Source organism: Equus asinus, chromosome 13, assembly GCF_041296235.1.
Source record: "Equus asinus isolate D_3611 breed Donkey chromosome 13, EquAss-T2T_v2, whole genome shotgun sequence".
Lineage (NCBI taxonomy): Eukaryota > Metazoa > Chordata > Mammalia > Perissodactyla > Equidae > Equus > Equus asinus.
Genome location: NC_091802.1, coordinates 12,694,993 through 12,717,146, shown reverse-complemented (window position 1 = coordinate 12,717,146; position 22,154 = coordinate 12,694,993). Strand labels below are relative to the sequence as shown.

Sequence of the window (22,154 nt, the reverse complement as noted above, 5' to 3'; positions counted from 1 at the left end):
ACAATGAGGTCGGGCTGGGTCCTCAAAATTGAAGCGTCCTGCCCCGAGTCCGACGTTCCTCGCCAGCACTGGCCGGCCGCCCGCGCCCCACTCTCCTGGCCCGGAGGTCACGTCAGTTGGCCGAGCTTCCGCCTCGGGGACCCCGGAATCCTGCCTCGCAGCACTCCTGCCCCTTCTGGGACTTCCCGGCAGCCGGTCCCGCCGCCTGGCCCAGCGCCCCACCCAGAGTCCCACCCAGAGCCCCACGTGCGCTGACCCCAGGTTCCCTTCCCGACCCCCATCCCCTTAATTGGGAGGCCCCGCCCCGTGCGCAGTGACGTCGGACGCCGCTGTCAGCCGGCGCCGGGGGGGGGGGGTCGGTGTGGGGTAGAATGGCCGCTGCCGCCGTCACCCGCGGGACCCCGGGAGGTAAGAGCCAGGGCCTCTCGCCCGCCTCTCCGCCCCCGCGCCAGGGGGCGCAGCTCCACCGGCCCGGACGTGGCGCGCCGCGCCGGGGACCACCGTCCCTCCTCCTGGTTCCCCCTACTCCCCGCTTCCGTCCTCCTCCCCCGCGCCAGGGGGCGCCGCTCGGCGCAGGGCCCCACGGCAGACCTGCCGTGCCGGGACGGTCCCGGGGACCCCCAGCACCCCGGCTCCGGCTCTGCCCCTCGCCCGCCGCAGGTCCACGGACTCTGCTCCGCAGCTTCCTCAGAACGTCTCTCCGTGCGGGCGGGAGGTGGGACCCTACCACCTTGGAGCTTCTCGGGGGACCACCGCCCCGCCGCGGGGTCCGCCCCCGGCACCGCTCCGCACCCTGGCAGGCTGCCCAGCCCGGACTGCGCACCTGCGCCCTGGGCGGAGTCCTTACCCCAACCCAGGCTTCCCTGCACACAGCCGAGCTCGGACAGGCCTCCTCCCCCTCTCCATCCTCGGACACCTGGCGGAGCCCGCGCCCAGAGCCTCCTCCAGCTTCCATCTGTTCCCTCAGGAGGGTGGGGACTCAGGCTGGAGCCAGAGTGGTAGATGGGGTAGAGTAGGCCTGGAGGCCAGGGGAAGCAGAGACGTTTGGGGGGCGGGGGGGGCGATAGGGAGAGGGCTGTCAGCCTCAGGGTGGAGGATGGGTTGTCCGGAGGATGAGAAGCTGGGTCCTGGATCTCTCGCCCAGATTCTACCAGGCCCTGACCAACTTGGAGGAGAGGGAGTAGGTTAGAATCAGTTCTCCGATCTGCCCTTCCCATTGGAAAAATCAAATAGAGAAGGAACTCAGGGTGTGTCTTCTAAGGCCCAGCTCTCCACCTGCACTTAGATCTGCCCTCCCCCGAACATCCAGGCTCTCATTTGCCAAACCATCCTCCAAGGACCTGACCCCACCGTAGCCCCAGTTTCGTAGCCCCAGCCTCCGCGAGAGCCCACGCTGTAGGGCTCTGAAGCGCCAGCCCTGCCAGCCTTCTCCCCTCCCCCACCCCACCCGTCTCTTCCTGATTGCTCCGTTCTGTCGTGTCTCCACACTCATGTTGATTCCTGGCACCACGTCGGAGTTCTCTCTCTCCTCCATTCCCTGGCTCTGCTCTCACATCATAGTGCAGCCCCTTCTCGATTCCTCATCTTTCCAAATAACACTACCCAGTTCTGTACCCCTTCTCCCACCTCATCCTCCTCATCCTGGATTTAAGTGTGGGGGCTTCTGCCATGACCTTGTTCTCTCCCTTCCCAGCACAGACTCCCCCTCCCCCCGGCCCCTCAGGCCGGGGGTGACCTTGCCCCCTGGAGCCCTCACCATGAATACCAAGGACACCACCGAGGTTGCTGGTGAGTTCACAATCCAGGTTCCCAATTTGGGCACAGCCTTTTTTTCTGCCCACACTGTGGTGACCCTCTAATTCGTGGATCCCTGCTCTCCTTGTCATCATTTCAGTTTCCCCCAAAGCTCTGGTTTCAGCTCTTTTCCCCTGGGCTATCACAGGGATGTCAGGAGCAGCACACTAAGTCCTCCCTTCTAATTCCCTCTAGAGAACAGCCACCACCTGAAGATCTTTCTCCCCAAGAAGCTGCTGGAGTGTCTTCCTCGCTGTCCGCTGCTGCCTCCAGAGCGGCTACGGTGGAATACAAATGAGGTTTTCTAGGGAGCCTGGAGGATCAGGGCCTAGCAAGGCCTCGTGGGCTGGAGGAGGGTGACTGGGGGTCCTCCTGTGTATGTCGACACTACCAAGTGCAGAGTGCTGTTCTAGGCTCTTTGGGGATCATAGGAGAGGTATAAAGACCTGCATCTTGTAGGAGCTCACTTCTTGGCACATCCCCCCAGGGAAAAATAATAGCTACCACCTACAAAGTATTTCTTACAAACCGAGCACTGTGCTAAGCACTTGACCTACGTTATTTCATTCAGTCCCCTAATGATTACAGAACAGACACTGCTGTTATCCCCGTGTATAGATGAGGAAACCAGCTTACCTCATATAGTTTATCTAACTCCAGAGTCCCTGCTTTTAACCACCACTGATGCTGGCTCTTTCTGGAAGGCATGGACCTTGTGTTACACACCTTCTGTGTTCTCAACACACAGTGCTTTGTGTGTACATGATGGTCAGTCATTATGATTTGGTTGTTGATTAGAAGACAACTGTCAGTAAAAGGGTAGTGTGTGTGTGTTATTGTTATAAATGCAGGAAGGGCCAGGGTGGTAGCAGGACTTCATGGAGACCTGGGAAGGGATTTGGTTGATAGGATGGCTGGGATTTCCAGACTTGGAGAGATGTGCACATGGCACTTCAGGCTTGTAGGGTGCTAACATTCAGGAGGTGACTGCACAGGCCGTGTTCAGGGAACAATGAATAGACTGATCTGGTAGGAATGGTACTCACCATATGAGTAAATAGTGGGAATGATGGTTTGATCCCTGCTCTGGGAGAGCCTTGGAGTCAGGCTGAGGAGTCTAGAATTCCTGGCAGTGTCAAACCATTGAAATTTTTTGAGTCAGGAAGTGGCACAAAAATGGGATTTGGAGAGAGTAAAATAATATGCAGTATGAAGAATGGGTGATGAAGAGCTTGGACCTGGCCCCAAGATAAACATCCCAGTTGGGAGGGAAAGAAGAAGAGGTTAGACTTTTGTCTGAGATGGAACCTGGGATTCCTAGGAGGGCAGTGGGCCTTGCTGGGTCCAAATGCCTGGTAGCATCCTCCATTAGCTGCCAGAACTCAGCAGAGAATGTGACTGAGGGTATGACTGAGACGCTAGGCTGAGACTCTGAAGGGGACACCCACCTGACTGCCTCCCCTCCTACAGGAGATTGCATCGTACTTAATCACCTTTGAGAAGCATGATGAGTGGCTATCCTGTGCCCCAAAGACAAGGTGAGAAAGTTTGTGAAGGGTGGGAGTGGCAGGGGTCTTGGGTTCTGTCCACAGAACTCGAGGCCTTCGCTTCCCTCCTCAGGCCTCAGAATGGCTCCATTATCCTCTACAATCGCAAGAAGGTGAAATACCGGAAAGATGGTTACCTCTGGAAGAAGCGGAGGGATGGGAAGACCACCCGAGAGGACCACATGAAGCTGAAGGTCCAGGGCATGGAGGTAAGCGAAGCATCCCACTCGTCTGCCCTTGCCTGCCCTTCTCCACTCTTAGCTGGTTCCGGCCCTGCCAGGGCTTGGTGACGTCATCTGTCACCCTCCCAGTCACCGTTCCTTTCTCACTTTGGATCAGCAAGTTGGTTGCCTAGCTCACTCTCTGCTTCCCATTTCCCTCCATGACCCACCTTTCCAGGACTTGCCTCCCCCTGGAGGACACCGATCCCCAGTCCCCTCACTTCTCTCGCATTTCCCTCAGGGGTCCAAGTATTGAACCTCTGAGCACAGGTTTCTCTTCCCCAAATCATTGCTCCTCATCTCGGATGAGTTCTTGCCCTGCCCTCTGACTTCTAGATAGTCCCATATCTCAAATCTGCTCCTCATTGTAAGGCCCTGGCCCCGCTGTTCCCTTCTCTCGATCCCTCATCTATGATTCGGGGTGCTGGGATTTGAAAGGTGTGGGAAATAGGTGGGAGTGGGTGAGGGTTGAAGAGGAACTGGTGGAAAGATTGGGATTCCTGCAAAGGGACTGAACAGAGGAAGAGTTGGGGAGCAGACTAGCCCTCCCCCCACCCCAGCCTGTCTCCTGGCAGTGTCTCTATGGCTGCTACGTTCACTCTTCCATCGTCCCCACATTCCATCGGCGCTGCTACTGGCTGCTCCAGGTAAGGATGGAAGAGCTCAGAGAGCTAGACTCTTCCTGGCTTTTTGAGGGAGATGGGGTCTGAAAGGATGAAATGGCAGCATAACTAGGTTCTGAGTGGGAAAAGGAGCCTGGGAAGAAGAGAGAGGGGCTTGGGGATGGAGAAAGCCAGAAGTTGGGGGTGAGGTTGGGGTTGCCCGGCAGAAAGTGAGAACTAGGAAGCCAGCTGATCCTCTAGATCTCAGGACCCCATGGTGCTCTGTGTGTGTACCCTTCTGCTCTCAGAACCCTGACATCGTCCTTGTGCACTACCTGAATGTCCCAGCCCTGGAGGATTGTGGAAAGGGCTGCAGCCCCATCTTTTGTTCCATCAGCAGCGACCGTCGAGAGTGGCTGAAGTGGTCCCGGGAAGAGCTGCTGGGACAGCTGAAGCCCATGTGTAAGGCAGCAGAGCTAGGACAGCGCTCGAAGGGGAGATTGGAAACGGGCCTCCAAAAGGGCCAGGGTGCTATAACCAGAAGCCTGTGGGGTGACCATTTCCTTCCAAGCCAGGGGGGTACTTTCCTATGGGGGGCTAGGATTCCTGGTGTGTTCTAAGGTGTTGCACAGCTGTGAGCTACATGTCCGAGCAGTCTTGAGGCTGCTGGCCTCTCTTCACCTGGCCAGAAGTCTTGGAGCGTCTCAGGTGCTTGCAGGAGCTATCAAGGTGCTCTTGGGACTGTTTTGTGGGGGTCCCACAGCACTTCCCCCCAACTCTCCCCTAGTTCATGGCATCAAGTGGAGCTGTGGGAACGGGACAGAGGAGTTCTCTGTAGAGCAGCTGGTGCAGCAGATCCTGGACACTCACCCGACCAAGCCTGCACCCCGAACCCATGCCTGTCTCTGCAGTGGGGGCCTTGGTTAGTGACCCCTGACCTTGGGGCTCTCTTCCCGCCTAGCCACACTGCTCTTATTCAAGCCCGGGGGATATCTGTCTTGCTGAGATTTGCATGCTGATTTGCATGTCTTTTGCATGTTCCAGAAAGATGGGCCAGATGAGCGAGCAGAGGGCTTCCCATCTGGGCGCACACTGGCCCCAGCTCCTTTTACCTGAGTCCTGGCAGCTTGGGCTCTTTATCTGCCTTCTACCCTTAGCAACTCCTGGCCACCCCAGCACTATCACTTACACCCAGCCTTAGCTTTATTCCTAGTTGGTACCCCCTTGGTTCTGTTCTTTTGTCCTTTCTCTATGTCTTTACCTATTTCTCTCAGCTACTCCCCCAAGCCCTGCTTCTCCCCTGCAATGCTGCTATAGTCTTGTTGAATTTGGGGGGAGGGGAAAGGTGGGGAGGAGAAACATTTCTGCTGCCTCCCAGTGGCCACGGTCAGTATTACATCTCTGGTACATAGCACAGTCCCGGGAAATGCATGAAGGCTGCCAGTAAGAGAAGGCTCCAGTAAGAGAAAGATGTGTCTTAGCCCTTCTCCCCTCCCCACCCCTTTGTACTCCAGGTTCCGGGAGCCTTACCCACAAATGCAGCAGCACGAAACACCGAATCATCTCTCCCAAAGTGGAGCCCCGAGCTTTAACCCTGACTTCAGTCCCCCAGCCCCAGCCCCCTGACCCCCCTCCACTGATAGCCCCACTTCCCCCAGAGCTCCCCAAAGCACATACCTCCCCATCTTCTTCTTCCTCCTCCTCTTCCTCTTCTTCCTCAGGCTTTGCAGAACCCCTAGAGATCAGACCTAGCCCTCCCACCTCTCGAGGGGGTTCGTCGAGAGGAGGCACCGCTATCCTCCTCCTAACAGGACTGGAGCAGCGAACTGGGGGCTTGACGCCCACCAGGCATTTGGCTCCCCAGGCTGACCCTAGGCCTTCTATGAGTTTGGCTGTGGTTGTAGGCTCTGAGCCCTCTGCCCCACCAGCTCCTCCCAGCCCTGCCTTTGACCCTGATCGTTTTCTCAACAGCCCCCAGAGGGGCCAGACCTATGGAGGGGGGCAGGGGGTAAGTCCAGACTTCCCCGAGGCAGAGGCTGCCCATAGCCCTTGTCCTGCCCTAGAGCCTGCTGCTGCCCTGGAGCCCCAAGCAGCTGCTCGGGGTCCCCCTCCACAGTCGGGAGCAGGTAGGAGGAGAGGAAACTGCTTCTTCATTCAAGATGATGACAGTGGAGAGGAGCTCAAGGCCCAGGGGGCCACCCCACCTGTACCTTCACCCCCTCCTTCACCCCCACCCTCACCTGCCCCCTTGGAGCCATCAGGCAGAGTAGGAAGAGGGGAGGCCTTGTTTGAAGGAGCTGGTGGGGCCAGCGAACTGGAGCCCTTCAGTCTTTCATCATTCCCAGACCTTATGGGGGAACTCATCAGTGACGAAGCTCCAAGCATCCCTGCTCCAACCCCCCAGCTCTCTCCTGCTCTTAGCACCATCACTGACTTCTCCCCAGAGTGGTCCTACCCAGAGGTGAGTCTCAGGCTTCTCTCCTCCCTTCTCCATCTCTCTTATCCCATGGTCTGTGACCTAGTTTCCCTTCGTTTTCATGGCTGCTTAGTTATCTTCCCAACCTCTGTTTTTACAGAGTGTAGCTCCTTTCCTGTCTCTGTAGTCCCTCTGACTAACCCTTTCTCCTTTCCTCCCCTTTCAACATGTTAGCTGTGGTTGTGTGAGTCCCCCAAGTGTCCCAGGGGACTTCACTGTCCCTTGCTGACTGTTTCACGGGAAGGGAACTGGGACAACTCAGCCTGCAGAAGAGAAAACACAGCTGGGGTGTGATTGCAGACTTTGGGAAGCTGAAAGACTGTCTTCAGCAGTGGAGAAGTTCTTCTTTATGCTGCCCCAGAGAGGGAAAGGAGGAACTACAGTGGGGGTACAGGGGGGGCCTAAGAAAAGGATTTCCTGCCAATGATAGCTATCTGCAAATGAGTTGATAGCCTTGGGGGAGGCAGTGAGTTTCTCATTTCTGGCAGATTCAGGTAGAGGGCAGGAATGTTGGGGAGGAGGGACAGACTGGCTGACCTCACCCCACTGGGTCCTGTCCAATCCCTGTACCCCTAGACTCTAGTACAAGGCCTGCCATATATTAGATACTCGCTCAGGGTCTGATTTAGTGAATGAATGAATGAGGAAATGAATATCCAACAGAACTCCAGTCACATGGCTCTCTGACTTCTCTCTGCAGGGTGGGGTCAAGGTGCTCATCACAGGTCCTTGGACAGAGGCCGCTGAGCATTACTCCTGTGTCTTTGATCACATCGCAGTGCCAGCCTCACTTGTCCAGCCTGGTGTCTTACGCTGCTACTGTCCCGGTATGGGAATTGGGAACAGTAGGGGAAGGGGTTAATATATGGGCAGTTAGGACTTCCAGGAAGCACTGGGAACAAATGTGTTGGGTTGTTCCTGAGAGCACAAGGACCTCGTCTAGTTCTGAGGCTGAGCCCCTTGTTCCCCCAGCAGGCAGATGAGTCTGGGCTTAGGTGTCAGAAGGTCTAGGTTCTGGTCTAAGAAATTTACTCCTTAGCTGAATAGTGACCTTGGATAAGTCTGTTCCTTTCTTGGGTGCTTAGCCTCCCCTCCCATAAGGTCAGGCATTTGACCCAAGGGGTCCCTAAGGTCTCTCCAGGCCCTTGGCTTAAAGTCAGAGTCTCTGCTGCAATCCAGGGAGCTCTTGGAAGAATGAGAAGGAAGAAACGTTGGTCTCCTCCAACCAGTCTTGGGACTGAAGGACATTGGCTTCTAGACCCATGCTGTCAAAATGGTAGCCATTAGCCACATAGGCCTATTGAAATTAATTTAAATTAAATAAAACTTAAAATTTAGCTCTTCAGTCACACTAACCACATTTTGACTGCTCAATAGCCACATGTGGTTATTCCCAACCTTTGTTTTTAGGTGGATTGCAGCTTCTTTCCTGTTTCCATAGTCCCTCTGACTAACTCCTTCTAACTAATGTGGCTAGTGCTACCCTATTGGACAGTGCAGATACAGAACATTTCCATGTTGAGGAAAGTTCTGTTGGACAGTATTGGTCTAGATTTCGTTGCCAAGGCTCGTCTCTGCCCTTTTGCCACCAATTTTGTCCCCTACCCTGCACTCAACAGTCAGTGTTACTGTGGGACCCCAAGGACAGCAAGTTGACAGCTTTGCTGTCTATGAGTGTGTTCTCCCCTCATCTCAACAGCCCTGTTCAATGGTGCATGGAAGGAAAGGGGATGAGACCAGAGAAGCTAGGACTGGGCAAGAGTCTCAGCCTCTAGTCTTGGGACCAGGGCCTGGTGGTTTCATTCTCAAGGCTCCAGACATTGAGACCCCGGGACATAGCTCTCAATAGACACTGTTGGTGAGCAGCTAATAACCTTTTCCCCCATCTTAGTAACAAGGTCATGACCTCTGGACTCTGATCTTGGGGGATGAGGGGTTTAACCACCATCAAATTATTTATAAGTATAGGTATCTCTAGGCCCTCATCTTCCAGGCCTTGGTGCTGAATAACAAAGATCATTAACTACAGGGTCTAGAATCCAAGGGGTCCCTGGCCCATAGTAGATATTGAGTTTTCAAATGAATGGAGTCCCTTCCCAGTTAGTGCCAAGGCCAGTGAAGCCAGGGGCCTCTTGGCCCATAGCAGGGGAGTAGGAGAGATAGATGTGAAATGATCATCCATGGCTCTGACTCAAGGGCCCAGAGAAGGAGCCAGGGAAGGAGAGCCCTTCTCGCTGATCCTGCCCTCCCCAGCCCATGAGGTAGGGCTGGTGTCTTTGCAGGTAGCAGGGCGGGAGGGGCCCCTTTCTGCTTCTGTGCTCTTTGAGTATCGAGCCCGCCGATTCCTGTCACTTCCTAGTACTCAGCTCGACTGGTTGTCACTGGACGGTGAGTACCTAATCGTCTAACCCCTAGTGTCAGGCCCCTTGGAGCATGACACATTCCTAGACCCCTCAGGACTCAGGTGGCCACTGCTTAGCCCCCACTTCACCCCTCTTTTCTCAACTCCTGCTCCGTTGGTCATTTCTAAATGCAGCAGCAAACTTCCCTCGCCTCCTCTTGCCTGTAAATCTTGGAGCCATCTTTGTCCCAGCTCTTGCCATGTCCTCTCCATCCCGGAGGATGGGATCTAGGCAAGGGAGGCCAAGAGGCAGGTGTAGGGACGGGGTCTAGAGCAATATATGTGGGATATGCATGAGTGTATATATATACGTATGTATGTATTTAAATTTTCTTATTGTTTTTCCTCTGAGTATAAAGATAGTTGTTTATTACAGGGAATTTGGAAATTACAGAGAAGCACAAAGTAGAAAATGAAAATTGCTTATAATCTTACTACTCAGTGATATGTGCCACCTGTAATGCACTTCCTTATACAAACACACAGAGACGCACACGTGTGTATGTGTGTAATTATTAAGTCGAGAACTGTATTGTTCCTTTTCCTGGTTATCCCTACTGGCTTTGGTCATTGTTTCTCTCTGCACCTGCTTCTTTCCCGGCGTTTGCTTTTCTCTGTCTCCTCCTCTTGGTGTCTCTGTTGTTGCCTCTTGGTTTCTCTCAGTTCTGCTGTGGTCCTGTTTAGTTTGTCTCTGTCTTCCTCCATCCCTACTTCTCTCCCTCAGGGCTTTCACTCCTGGTTTGCTCACTCTTGGAGCTGCCCTCTCACAAAGCCCAAGTGTGAGTGTTGGCTCTCTGCCTCGAGTCCACCTACTTTGGGATCCCAGCCCTTTTCTGTCCACTCTGTGACTGCTCCTCATCTGGCTGTCGCTGTCTAATCTGTGTTTACCATCTCTCCTGTGGGGTTCCTCCCTCTCTCTTCTTTCCATTTCTCCTTGGACCAGAGTCTTAACCTGCCCCCCTTCTCTTATTGTTTGTTTGGTATGTTCCCCAACTCTCCTTTGTCCTTTCTCTCTTCTCCTTCACCTTGTTTATCCTTTCTGCTCTTTCTCCTCTGTTATACCTGGGTTTCTGCTCATCATTGTCACCCTGCTTCCCACTATCACCTCTATACCTTCATCCCCTTCTGTTCTGGCATCTCAGAACATCCACAACCTCCACCTGTTTCTCTGTGCCTGTTTTCCCACTGGCTCTGAGCCCCTCCCAACTCCCCTCCTTGTCCTTGTGTGATCTCAGGAGGGGACAGATATAGCTTGGGTGTGTGTGTGTGCACAAGTGTATTTATGTATGGGGGGGGGAGGAATGGACATGGCTATCCATCTCTGTCACCTTCCCTCCCTGCCATCCTCTTTGTGGACAGCTGTGGGGGGCTGGGAAGAGGGGGTGGTGCTTTTCAAATCACGGTCCCTGAGCTCTTTTGGGCAGTGGTTAACAGAGAGGAGGGACCCTGGAGTCCTTTAGCCCCAGCATGGGGGACAAAGGTAGTGTCTGGGGCAAGGAGAACTGAGGGAACAGTTCCCCTAGGAGAAGTTCCCCTGGGGAGTACATGTATGTAATCTGGGACAGCTTGGGCTGCATGCCATTGGGGAGTTCCTACTGTCTCTGTGTCTCAAAGGACACGGTCTTGGTTCTGGAGTCTGGTCCTAGGTCAATAGGTGGTTTTAAGAGCCCTAGTTTAAGGACTGAGTCCTGGTGGGCTGTATTTAGAAGGTGGGTGGGTAAAGGGGCTATTGTTTTGGAGAAGAGGAAGGGATATGATTCTGTGTCTTCACCTCCCAGATCCTGGGACAGGTCTGGTTTTGGTGATCAGGGCATCACCTAGACCCTGCCCACTCAGCCCCCCATACCCGTTCCCCTCAGACAACCAGTTCCGGATGTCCATACTGGAGCGACTAGAGCAGATGGAGAAGCGGATGGCAGAGATTGCAGCAGCTGGGCAGGCACCCTGCCAGGGTCCTGAGGCGCCTCCAATGCAGGTACTTCCATGGGGGGGGAGGTCTACAGTGGGGAACAGGGCGAGGGTCTTCCTAAAGAAAATGGCTCTAGTGTATGATGCACCCTGCTCTCCTGTCCCTAGCCTCCTCAGCCAGTCCTCCTTCCTTCTCCCTGACGTCACCCTGCTCCCACCCCCGCCCTGTGGCAAGAGTGGCTATTCTGGGCACCCTCTTGGCATGACGGGCTTCAGACTATTTCTGGTCCGAAGAAGGGTGGAGGTGAAGGAGAGGGTGGGGGAGGGGATCAGCAGAGTTGGGGCTCAGCGCTCTGTGGGTCCCGAGTCTCTGAAGGAAGAAGACTGGGAGAGAACTCTGGTTTCTGAGGGGGAGAAGCCATCTGTGGATATGGCACTGATCTGAGCCAATGTGAAGGCACAGCGTGGGCAAGGGTGTGTGAGGTCTGGCTGCCAGAGACGCTGAAGGAAGTTGGCTGTGGGAGTGGGGGACACCCAGGAACTCGACCTGGGAGAACTGATGGGCCATCAGAGGTCTGGGTGGTGGGAACCTGGAGTGGGAAGTGTGGGGACGGGGCAGAATTAGAAGCTGAGAGGACAGGTGTGGGATGGCCAAGGCCATGCGAAGCCAGGGGACCAAATGCTCAGGTCTCTCTATATAAGTGTGTGTGTACCGCAGGATGAAGGCCAGGGGCCTGGGTTCGAGGCACGGGTGGTGGTCTTGGTAGAGAGCATGATCCCACGCTCCACCTGGAGGGGTCCTGAACGTCTGGCCCACGGAAGCCCCTTCCGGGGCATGAGCCTTCTGCACCTGGCCGCTGCCCAGGGCTACGCCCGCCTCATCGAGACCCTGAGCCAGTGGCGGTAAGCAGGGGCAGCAGGGAGGGGACTGGGCAGCCCCTGGGACAGAAGTGTCAGGGAAGTGAGGAGGAACTGAGGACCTGCAGCCCTGCCAAGAGGGAGCTGGGGTCACTATGGGAAGGAAAAGGGGCTGGAAGATTTGCATATGAGGGAATTTTAATATCCCCTGACTTAGACACTGAGTTCTTGACCGCCTTACATTTATTAATCTCTTTGACTGCCTCATCCTCTGACCTTAGTGCTTCCAGACAGCTTGCCTCCCAGTCCCATCAATTCTGATGTTCCTTCTTTGCCTGCTTTTCCCCTGATGGGCTCTATTGTCCCTTTCCCAAACCCTCCAGGAGTGTGCAGACCGGAAGCTTGGACTTAGAGCAAGAGGTTGACCCACTCAACGTTGATCATTTCTCTTGCACCCCTCTGGTGAGGAGGCTGGAGTCCTGAGTGCATGCAGGCAATGGGAAATGGGGACAGGGCTTCAAAATGATGCAGGGAAGGAGTGGGGAAGGTTAGGGACTGAAGACCTGGCAACTGGGAGGAAGGGCCCTAGGCCTCACCTCCACCTCTATTCCCCCTCCTCCGTCCTGCTCTCCCTGCCCCTCTCCTCAGATGTGGGCTTGTGCCCTGGGACACCTGGAAGCTGCTGTGCTCCTTTTCCGTTGGAACAGACAGGCACTGAGCATTCCCGACTCTCTGGGCCGTCTACCCCTGTCCGTGGCTCATTCCCGGGGTCATGTGCGCCTTGCCCGCTGCCTTGAAGAACTGCAGAGACAGGAAGCTTCAGCTGAGCCCCCACCTGCCCTGTCGCCACCCTCCTCCAGCCCAGACACTGGTGAGGGTTGCCCCTAATCTTTTTAAGAGGGGGATGTGGGTGGGAGGATAGGCCAGGGGAAAACTGAAGAGTGGGAGACAGAATATAAGGGGAGGAGGCAGGGATGGGGAGATAATAGTAGCAAGGAAGACAGGGACATTGAGAGCAAGGATAGGGGCAGGTAGGTGACTTGAGGGATGGCAGATGGCTCCTGCTGCCCTCACCCTCTTCCGTCACCTCACAGGTCTGAGTAGTGTCTCCTCGCCTTCGGAGCTATCGGATGGCACTTTCTCCGTCACATCAGCCTATTCTAGTGCCCCAGATGGGAGTCCTCCCCCTGCTCCTCTGCCAGCCTCTGAGATTACTATGGAGGAGGTGGTCCCAGGCCAGCTCTCCCCTGGTACCCCGGAGGGCCCCCTACTCCTCATGGACTATGAAGCCACCAACCCCAAAGGCTCCCCACCCTCACCACCTCCTCTTCCACCAGCCCCAGATGGTGGGGCTGCTCCAGAGGATGCTGACAGCCCACCAGCTGTGGATGTGATCTCGGTACTGCTTATGTTGATGGAATCATGAGGGCTAGAAACAGAGAGGGTGCAGGGGTAGGGTGAGGCCAACTATTATGAGAACAGAGTCAGAGTCTGGCTTCAGTTTGGGAACTAAGGGCCATGTACCCTCATTTTGGGGTAGGCAAGGTGTAACCCTTTGCTTAGCTCCTGTGAGAGCTTGCAACTCAGAAATCATGAGGCACCAGAGGTTAAAAATTCTGGGGAATATCTTCAGTTAGTGCTGGGTTGTAGGGGTTACCTGTTAATCCATGAAGAGACAAGGTTCTTGGGGAACCAGAGCGATGGAGGGAAGTTTGGAGGAGTGTGGAACAGAGAGGTTGGTAAGATGGAGGGATCTGGCGGTGATCTGGGCGGGGAGGAGCCTTGCACATGGTAAAAGCTAAGAAAATCTTATGGAATGAATGAATAAATGAGAGAGAGTGAATCTGGAAGTGCAGCAGCATATTTCTCTGCTAGAACCTGGAGACGTATCTGCTTTAGAGAGGCTACTGGATTAACTGGGTAGCACTATAAGTATAAAAAACTGAAGAGAACTCCACAAGGTTGGCTGTGTTACCTGTGGCCAGCAGGAAGTACTGTGGGCTTCAGGGCTGGAGCAAAGGCAAGGCTGGAGCCGCCCAATAGGGTGTCATGTGATTGGCAAGCACTGAGCTGGTTCTTGGAGAGCTGAAGTGGGGTGGAGTGGGGTGGCGCGCATGGCCAAGCCTGTGGGGAGGATGTGCCAGTAGGCTGGCATGGGGCAGGCCCAGGTGGGACAGTAGGCAGTTCGCCTGGAAGGGTAATTCCTTCATTTGCCCAGCTCTGGAATCCCCATTTGGAATATGTTCCCTAGTCTATGTTTTCTACTACACCTCAACATACGGAGCTGTACTCCCAAGTGGGAGCCCAGTAAGCACAAATGAATGAATGTGGAGCAGTGGCTGAGAAAAACGGGTTTAGCAGGGACAGCAATCCCTGAGGCCTCATGGTCCAGTAGTGAGCAGAGGAATAAGATGGGAAGTGGACTGAAGCTCCAGCTTTGGCAGGGCAGGAACATCTGGCACTTGAGGCATCTCAAGGCTCACCTAGCTTCTCCTTCATCCAGGTGGACATGATCTCACTGGCCAAGCAGATCATTGAAGCCACACCAGAGCGGATTAAACGAGAGGACTTCGTGGGGCTGCCTGAGGCTGGAGCCCCAGTGAGGGAGCGGACAGGGGCCCTGGGGCTCAGTGAGACCATGTCCTGGCTGGCTAGCTACCTGGAGAATGTGGACCATTTCCCCAGCTCAGCCCCTCCCAGGTGACCAGCTCAGGACAAAGCCTCCAAATTGTTCTTCAAAGGAAGATGGGAGGGAAGGAAGCTTCCCCATAGCCAAAGCTCCATTCTCAGGCCCCAGGGCTTTTGAGAAGGGGATTGGAACTGACTGATAAGCTCTGAAGTAACTCTCCAGTCTACTGCTGGGGGTCTGCCTTCACAGCAGTCCCTAGGTGGGAGAAGAGGGACTTCAGATGCCCCATGACGTCCCTTCTCCCTATCCCTTACAGCGAACTGCCCTTTGAGCGGGGTCGCCTGGCTATCCCTCCAGCACCTTCCTGGGCAGAGTTTCTCTCTGCATCTGCCAGTGGCAAGATGGAGAGTGATTTTGCCTTGCTGACACTATCAGATCATGAGCAGCGGGAGCTGTATGAGGCAGCCCGAGTCATCCAGACAGCCTTCCGAAAGTACAAGGTCAGGGGGCTGGGGGTCTCGGGATGAATTACACAATCTTTTTTCAGGGGAGACTGAGCTTCCAGGACTTTGGGAGGGAGAGCAGTCATCCAGACAGGCCTCGGATGGGGTGAAGGAGCAGGGGACCCCAGGCAAGTTGTCTATTAGGTGGGCCATTAGGTGCTGAGGCTTCCTTCCCTACCCTTAGGGCCGGCGGCTGAAGGAGCAGCAGGAGGTGGCAGCAGCTGTGATCCAGCGCTGTTACCGGAAGTACAAGCAGGTGAGACCCCTCTCTCTCTCAAAAGCGTACTCACCAACCCACACCCACACACACCCATTCCAGCCCAGAGCACCCAGAATGCTGCCGGAGCCCTAACTCCCCTTCTCTTTCCACAAGCTGACCTGGATTGCACTTAAGGTATCAAGCATGAGATCTGGGTGTGAGGTTGTCTGTGATCATTCAGCCTTTCCATGAGCGTGTGGATTAGCCAAAGAGACGTGCATCAACTCAACTTGGGGGCGACCCTCAGGGGTTTAGGTCTGTCCCTCAGTTTCAGCTCCTGTCCCTCCTCCCTATCCCTGCAGTTTGCACTCTATAAGAAGATGACCCAGGCGGCCATCCTGATCCAGAGCAAGTTCCGAAGCTACTATGAACAGAAGCGATTTCAGCAGAGCCGCCGAGCAGCCGTGCTCATCCAGCAGCACTACCGCTCCTACCGCCGCCGGCCCGGGCCTCCCCACCGGCCCCCAGGCAGCCTGCCTGCCCGCACCAAGTACGACTCCAGCCCTCTGTCCCTACCCACTGTGTCCATGCCTAATGCCCACAGACCCCCAACCCTCAGCTCATCATCATTAGGGACCCTTCCCTGCTAGGTCCCTAAGGGGCTGAGGGCAGGGGATGCTTGAGTGTTGGGTGAGATCTTCTCATCTCTTCTTTCTTTCACCAGAGGCTCCTTTCTCACCAAGAAGCAGGACCAGGCAGCCCGGAAGATCATGAGATTCCTGCGGCGCTGCCGACACAGGTCCTCACCCTTTCTTGCTCTGGATTTTGACCGCCCACCTCCACCATCCCACCTGCCCCGATCTGCTAGTCTCCTCTGACTCCTTCCTTGTCTCTCTGCAGGATGAGGGAACTGAAGCAGAATCAGGAGCTGGAAGGGCTTCCCCAACCCGGACTGGCCACCTGACCTCTCCACCGCCTTTCTCATCACCCTGGGGGCCGCTTCTTGCAGTCTTAACAGGGAGAGGACTCTCTGGGGGAGGAGGAGCCCCCTGTCGGCAGCTTTCCCCCTCACTTTGGTTGGAGTCCTTCCTAGGTCTCCATCCTCCTCCCCCTCCGAAGTGCTGAGCTCCCTCTCCCACCCCAGCTCCTCCACCTCGCTCCTCTTCCCTCTGGGTCGTGCCCCCTCTTTTGGTCCCTGGCTCCAGAAGACCCACGCCCCACATACCTGCATCTTCAGCTGTGACCTCCGGAGCCCTGCCTGCCCCCTCTCCCCAGCTCCCTCCCTGCCTGCACCGGCGCGGCCCCTTCCTGACTTGCCTTATTTATTTGTTCGACGCGTCTCTGAATGTATCCGCCTCGGCCCCACCTCTGCCTTCGCTGCGCGCGCCCCTCGTGTTTCAGGGCTGACCGGGCCCCCCACCCGACTCCGCATGTTTGCGTCTGTTTCCTCCCTTCCTGGCCCTGTCTTCCCCCGTCACCCCGACTCTGGCCACCAACGTCTGGGCCAAAGGGGGGTGTATATAGGAACGCGCTGCGGAGTCCCGCCCCGTCCCCCGAGGGGAGGGGGCTTGTACATAATGTAACATACAGAGTATAGTGAAGAATCTATTTAAGGCGCCGCGGGGAGGGCTGCACGGCCGGGCTTGTGGTCCCCTGGCGCGGCGGGGGCCTCCTGCCGGCTCCACGAGCACTTTCTACTTGTGCATGGGCTTGGTTTCTACGAATTGCCATTAAACATCGCTGCACCAGCCAGCCTCCGGCCTCTGTCTGCGAGGGCGGGACAGGGCGGGGCCTCCGCCGGCGGGAGGTCTCCGCGCGCGCCTGGCCCGGGATCAGAGGAGGACGGGGCGGGGCGGGGCGGGGCGGGCGCACGGTTTTCCGCCTCCGACGTGTTTCCGGCCTTAAAGGCATTTCGCCCTTCCCTTTAAGACGCGCCGCCCCTTCTCAGTCACTCCCAAGATGGCGGACCTACTGGGCTCCATCCTGAGCTCCATGGAGAAGCCACCCAGCCTCGGTGACCAGGAGACTCGGCGCAAGGCCCGAGGTGAGGATCCCAAATTCACAACCGCCTTTCTTCGCCCAGTTCTCAGGACTGCACTCTTCCCTCTTTGGACGATACCGCCTCCTCAACCTTGAGAGACCCCTCACAGGCCCCTTCTGAGAGACCCCCAGAGTCCCTAAAAGGGCAGCCGACCCGCCCGCTGTCCTTAGCGGACGATGATTGGTTACCTGAAGCCAAGCGCCAGCCTCCTGCTTCTTTCCCTAGCCTGGCCTTCCGCAGTCCTTGTTTTCAATTCGCCGACGGGCCCGCCTGTCCGCTGCTCGCGTGCTCTGATTGGTGGGCTGCCTCACTCCGCCCAATCCCTTGGCGTTCTTCGGCCCCGCCTACGTCCCGGCCCGCGTGTCCCTGCGCCCCATCCCCCTTCCAAGTGGGTCCGGGACACGCCCATCCGCAATCCTTTCACCTCTATTGGTCATCTCAACTTAAAGGTCTACCTATGAAGTCTTGTTTGACCTATCTCTGGCCCACGCCACCTTTAGCACCTCCATTGGTTGCTGGGTCCTTTCGGTGCCCGTATGCGCCTTATAACCTAATTTAACCCGGTCCCTCCTGCTTCCCTCCGACCCTTCTATCATTTGTACCCTTAAATTCCCAAGCTGCCCGCGCGGATCATGATGTTGATCGGAGGGATGAGAATGCCCCTGCCGGGCCCGATTCGCCTAGTCTCCCCGCCTGTGTTCTCCAAGTAACTTCCCCTTAGGCGGGCTCAAGTTCGGTTGCCGGCCTAGGGCGCGGCCGGCCGGGCAATGCTGGCCTCCCCCGGGCTGCCCGCGGCGCGGCGTGTGAATGAGTCTGGCAGAATGACTGCCGTGGGGAGGACCCCAGCTCCCAACCCTGCGGGCCTTGAACAGGGACAAGCCCCGTCCTGGGTACCGGCTCCCCCACAGGTTGGATGCCTTCAAAGTTCTCAAGTGCTGCTTAATATCGAAATATCATCCATTATTTACTGAACGGTTGCTAGGGATCCGGGGTACCCTCAAGGAGCCCACAATCTGGAACACTGATGAAATGATCACACAGAAGTTTAATAACCAACTTAATAAGTCTTCTGAAAGAAAAATAATTTTTATAAGACCGACTACCTAGGAGTCCTAACCTAGTCTTCAGTGAGCTGAGATCTGAACAATAGGTAACTCAGTGAGTGAGAGGGGGAGCGAAGTGTTACAGGCAGAGATGTGCATTTGAAAGCCCTGAGGATGCAGAGAGCATAATGGGTACTGAGAATCGGAATTTGTTAATGTTCACCATACTGTCTAGGTGGGGTTCACCAGTAGCAGTTGACAGACTAAGAAGCTGAAGTTCACAGTTTAGTCACTTGTCTGAGGTTGCACGGTTACAAAGTGGCAGGGTTTCAAACCCAGATGTGCCTTTTAAGCTTGTGTTCTTAACCACAATCTCGTTATACCTCCTCAGATTCAGAGAGAAGATTCGCACACCAAGTAGAGAACAGTCAGTGGCCAAGATGGGATGCGTTGATAGTTGGAGCCCTTGAGGTCAGAGAGATGAGAGCTCCTAAACTATCGGGCCCTGTGGCCACAGAGAATACCTAGGTAGGAGAGCAGCAGGGTCTGCCTTCTAGGAGCTCATAATCTGGTAGGGGAGACAAATAAGAAGTTACCTTATGTTAGTTCTCAGCACGTGCTCTAGTGGGTGTCTGAACCGAACGTGCTTGGGCCCCAGAGGAAGCAGTGAGTAACTCTGACTCATGGTAGATCTCAAAGTTTACAAGAGGAGGAAAAGCATTTCAAGCAGAAGGAACAAGGTGTGCAAAGGCATGGAGTGATTAGGAAAACGGGAAGAGGGTCAGTGCAGCTGGAGGGATTCAGATCCTGTGGAGGAAGTGGGCTCTAAGGTTAGAAAGGATTTGAAATGGCAGAAGAGAGGAGAGGGAGGCATGAAGACTCAAGGGTAGGGAGTTCCTCTGCAGGTCACCTTGGACACCTACACTCCTAAAGGAGAAGAGTGGCAGATCAGCCATTTCAGCTTCATCCTGTCTGTGGAAGTGAGAAGTGAGGGTGTTACCAAATATAGGAAGTGAAATAATTTCCCCTTTCCTATGTAGACAATGAGATAGTAAACTCTCTGAGGCCAGGGTTTAGCCTGTTCTCCTTACCTCTGCAGGTGCCTTATAGTTCTTTGTATGTTGTGGGCATTAAATAAATATTTGTTAATTGGTTTCCCCAGTGGGGTTGGGAAATGGAGTTAAGCATGATTCTAATCTTTGTTATTCCCACTAGACCGTGGGCTCTTGAAGTGCAAAGCGCTATCTTAATCATCTTTGTACTCCGGGGCCTAGCACAGTGCCACATATAGAGGAAATATCAATAAATGCTTAGTGAATGACCAGTAATCCTGCCTTCCCAGCTGACACCTCCCAGTGGACCCCAGACCTCCTTTGAAGCTTTACAAACTCTCCCCACCCATGCTTCCACTCTGGCCTCATGCTCCCATTTCTCACCCCCAGAGCAGGCTGCCCGCCTGAAGAAACTACAGGAGCAAGAGAAACAACAGAAAGTGGAGTTTCGTAAAAGGGTGAGAACAACTGGAGAGGTCAAAGACAGCCTCAGGAAGGACTTACAATAAGTTAGGATTGGAAAGTTGAGGACTCAGTTTTCTTTAAATGTCTTGAGAGAGGTGAAGCCTGGAAGCCAGTGGCCTGGAGGCTGGGAAAGGTGGGGAGGAGAAGGCCATTGGCCCAGCTGGGGAGAGGGATATTGAGGCAGAGCCATCATCTCATATTATCTTACCTTTTCCCCCAAGATGGAGAAAGAGGTGTCAGATTTCATCCAAGACAGTGGGCAGATCAAGAAAAAGTTTCAGCCAATGAACAAGATAGAAAGGAGCATACTGTGAGTGTCTCTGGGCTGGAGGAGGCAGGAAATGGGTGGCCAGGGTGGCATGAAAGGGCCAGCAGGGGAATCTGCTAGAGGAGGGCAGTAGGCGCCGTCCTGGCTCTCCATGCTCTTTTCCCTCTGCCTTCCCTTGCCAGACACGATGTGGTGGAAGTGGCCGGCCTGACATCCTTCTCCTTCGGGGAAGATGATGAGTGTCGCTATGTCATGATCTTCAAAAAGGTGAAAGGCCTGAGTTCCCCACTCTCTCCTCTTTCCTTTTCAGCCTGTACTTTCCTGGGGGAGAGGAATGAGATAAAACGTGTATATGGAACCGTGACCCCATTATTCCCTTCTTCCCCAGGAGTTTGCACCCTCAGACGAAGAGCTGGACTCCTACCGTCGTGGCGAGGAATGGGACCCTCAGAAGGCTGAGGAGAAACGGAAGCTGAAGGTGGGTTATGCCCGGCCATCCTTGGAGCCCTGCAGCCCACCACTTGGGAGGGGTTGGGGTCTGGCCCCTGAGCACCGGTGCCCCACCTCTGCACCCCTAGGAGCTGGCCCAGCGGCAGGAGGAAGAGGCAGCCCAGCAGGGACCTGTGGTGGTGAGCCCCGCCAGCGACTACAAGGACAAGTATAGCCACCTCATCGGCAAGGGGGCAGCCAAGGATGCAGCCCACATGCTACAGGCCAACAAGACCTACGGCTGTGGTGAGGCCACAGTGGGGGCTGGGGAGGGCAGGGAGAGGAGCACAGGATGGTGGGGGAGGGGTGGGGAGCCCACAGCACAGGCCTCCTAGGCCCTCCCCACCTTCCCCTCTGCCCCCAGTGCCCGTGGCCAACAAGAGGGACACACGCTCCATTGAAGAGGCCATGAATGAGATCAGAGCCAAGAAGCGTCTGCGGCAGAGCGGGGAAGAGTTGCCACCTACCTCCTAGGCACCCCAGCTCCCTGGGGCAGGGCAGAGGGCAGGGAGGGGCAAGGCTGCTGCTATGAGAACCCGTCCTGGAGCCCCGCCTCTGAGTCACCTCCTAAGAGCTGTCACTCAGGCTGGGGGAAGCAGGGGTTTGATTTGTCACTGTCGGAGCTTGGATATGTATGTGTTGTCTGTGTGTGTGTGTGCATGTGTGTGTGAAAGAGTGTGAGTGCATGGGTGGGTATTTAATCTGTATTATTCTCCATTCTCCTTGAAATTTTCTTCCCCATGGGGCTGGGGTTACTTTACATTCAATAAACACTGTTTGACCCAATGTCTTGGTTTATTTGAACAGAGAAAGGTGGGTCCTGGAGAGAAAGAGAAATAATTTTAGGTTGAAAAGTATAAAATTGTTGTTTGTGTAGGCCAAAGATGGCCAAATATGGGCACTTTCATAGAGATTTATAAGAAATAGTATTTTTTTTACACGAGATCCTTTTTCTTTTAATTTTTCTTTTATTTTTGACATTTTATTTTTCCTTTTTCTCCCAAAGCCCCCTGGTACATAGCCGCGTGTTTTTAGTTGTGGGTCCTTCCAGTTGTGGCATGTGGGACACTGCCTCAGCGTGGCCCAATGAGTGGTGCCATGTCCACGCCCAGGATCTGAACCTGCGAAACCCTGGGCCACCAAAGCAGAGCATGTGAACTTAACCACTCAGCCATGGGGCTGGCCCCAGAAATAGTATTTTAAAAGCACAATTGCTAGAGCCAAATGGCCTAGCCTTGGCACCTGGCTCTGCCAGTTACTTTTACCTTAGGTAAGGTCTTTTACCTTTTTGTGCCTCAGTTTCCTCACGTGTAAATGGGGATAATTATGGTAACTACCTGATAGGACCATTTCAAAGATTACACAAGTCAATATGCCAGCTATTTAGAATAGTTCCAGATCCTCAGCGTTCCATAGAAGAAGCTGCTCTAGGTACCGCATCCTCGCAGCACACTCGGACTTCATGAGGATGAGCAGTCTGCAGACCGTGCACTTCAACTTAGCGGCAGACCTGATCCAGCTGCCCCCTCACGGTGATGTCAGACCCTTGGTCCCCCACCCTGCTGCCCTTCTGGGGCTGGTTCCATGTTCCATCAGTGCCTCTTCAGCTTCATTTCACACATGACACCTGCTCCCCCAGCCTCCTTCCAAAATGTGAA

At 55.0% G+C, this 22,154-nt stretch overlaps 2 protein-coding genes across 15 annotated transcripts; both read left to right on the top strand.

Annotated features, from left to right (window-relative positions):
• The first annotated feature begins 269 nt into the window (after positions 1-269).
• CAMTA2 (calmodulin binding transcription activator 2) lies at positions 270-16,889 on the top strand. 14 transcript variants are annotated; one of them, XM_014832617.3, is made up of 23 exons: positions 270-408; positions 1,694-1,788; positions 1,990-2,093; positions 3,265-3,332; positions 3,415-3,550; positions 4,138-4,209; positions 4,473-4,626; positions 4,952-5,086; positions 5,679-6,625; positions 7,341-7,467; positions 8,894-9,028; positions 10,901-11,016; positions 11,668-11,852; positions 12,191-12,269; positions 12,456-12,678; positions 12,902-13,206; positions 14,311-14,507; positions 14,753-14,936; positions 15,124-15,195; positions 15,313-15,333; positions 15,501-15,688; positions 15,863-15,937; positions 16,039-16,889. In XM_014832617.3, the coding sequence occupies exons 2-23, from the start codon at positions 1,758-1,760 to the stop codon at positions 16,100-16,102; spliced, it is 3,618 nt and encodes a 1,205-aa protein (XP_014688103.2). In that variant the 5' UTR covers positions 270-408; positions 1,694-1,757; the 3' UTR covers positions 16,103-16,889. The 14 variants fall into 14 exon arrangements, with proteins under 14 accessions (XP_014688103.2, XP_044601819.1, XP_044601825.1 ...); XM_044745884.2 differs by having other exon boundaries at positions 4,123-4,209; XM_044745890.2 differs by lacking the exon at positions 4,138-4,209.
• Positions 16,890-16,977: 88 nt separating this feature from the next.
• SPAG7 (sperm associated antigen 7) lies at positions 16,978-21,282 on the top strand. Its single transcript, XM_014832620.3, has 7 exons — positions 16,978-17,182; positions 19,665-19,732; positions 19,961-20,049; positions 20,190-20,274; positions 20,396-20,485; positions 20,586-20,742; positions 20,861-21,282. The coding sequence occupies exons 1-7, from the start codon at positions 17,098-17,100 to the stop codon at positions 20,968-20,970; spliced, it is 684 nt and encodes a 227-aa protein (XP_014688106.1). The 5' UTR covers positions 16,978-17,097; the 3' UTR covers positions 20,971-21,282.
• Positions 21,283-22,154: the final 872 nt, after the last annotated feature.

Coding starts and splice junctions, on each gene's coding strand:
- CAMTA2 (XM_070482035.1), top strand. CDS start 1,758: ATGAATACCAAGGACACCACCGAGGTTGCTG. Junction 1,789..1,989: donor GGACACCACCGAGGTTGCTG/GTGAGTTCACAA, acceptor AATTCCCTCTAG/AGAACAGCCACCACCTGAAG. Junction 12,679..12,901: donor CTCCTCCAGCCCAGACACTG/GTGAGGGTTGCC, acceptor GTCACCTCACAG/GTCTGAGTAGTGTCTCCTCG.
- SPAG7 (XM_014832620.3), top strand. CDS start 17,098: ATGGCGGACCTACTGGGCTCCATCCTGAGCTCCATGGAGAAGCCACCC. Junction 20,050..20,189: donor AAGATAGAAAGGAGCATACT/GTGAGTGTCTCT, acceptor TTCCCTTGCCAG/ACACGATGTGGTGGAAGTGG. Junction 20,743..20,860: donor CAACAAGACCTACGGCTGTG/GTGAGGCCACAG, acceptor CTCTGCCCCCAG/TGCCCGTGGCCAACAAGAGG.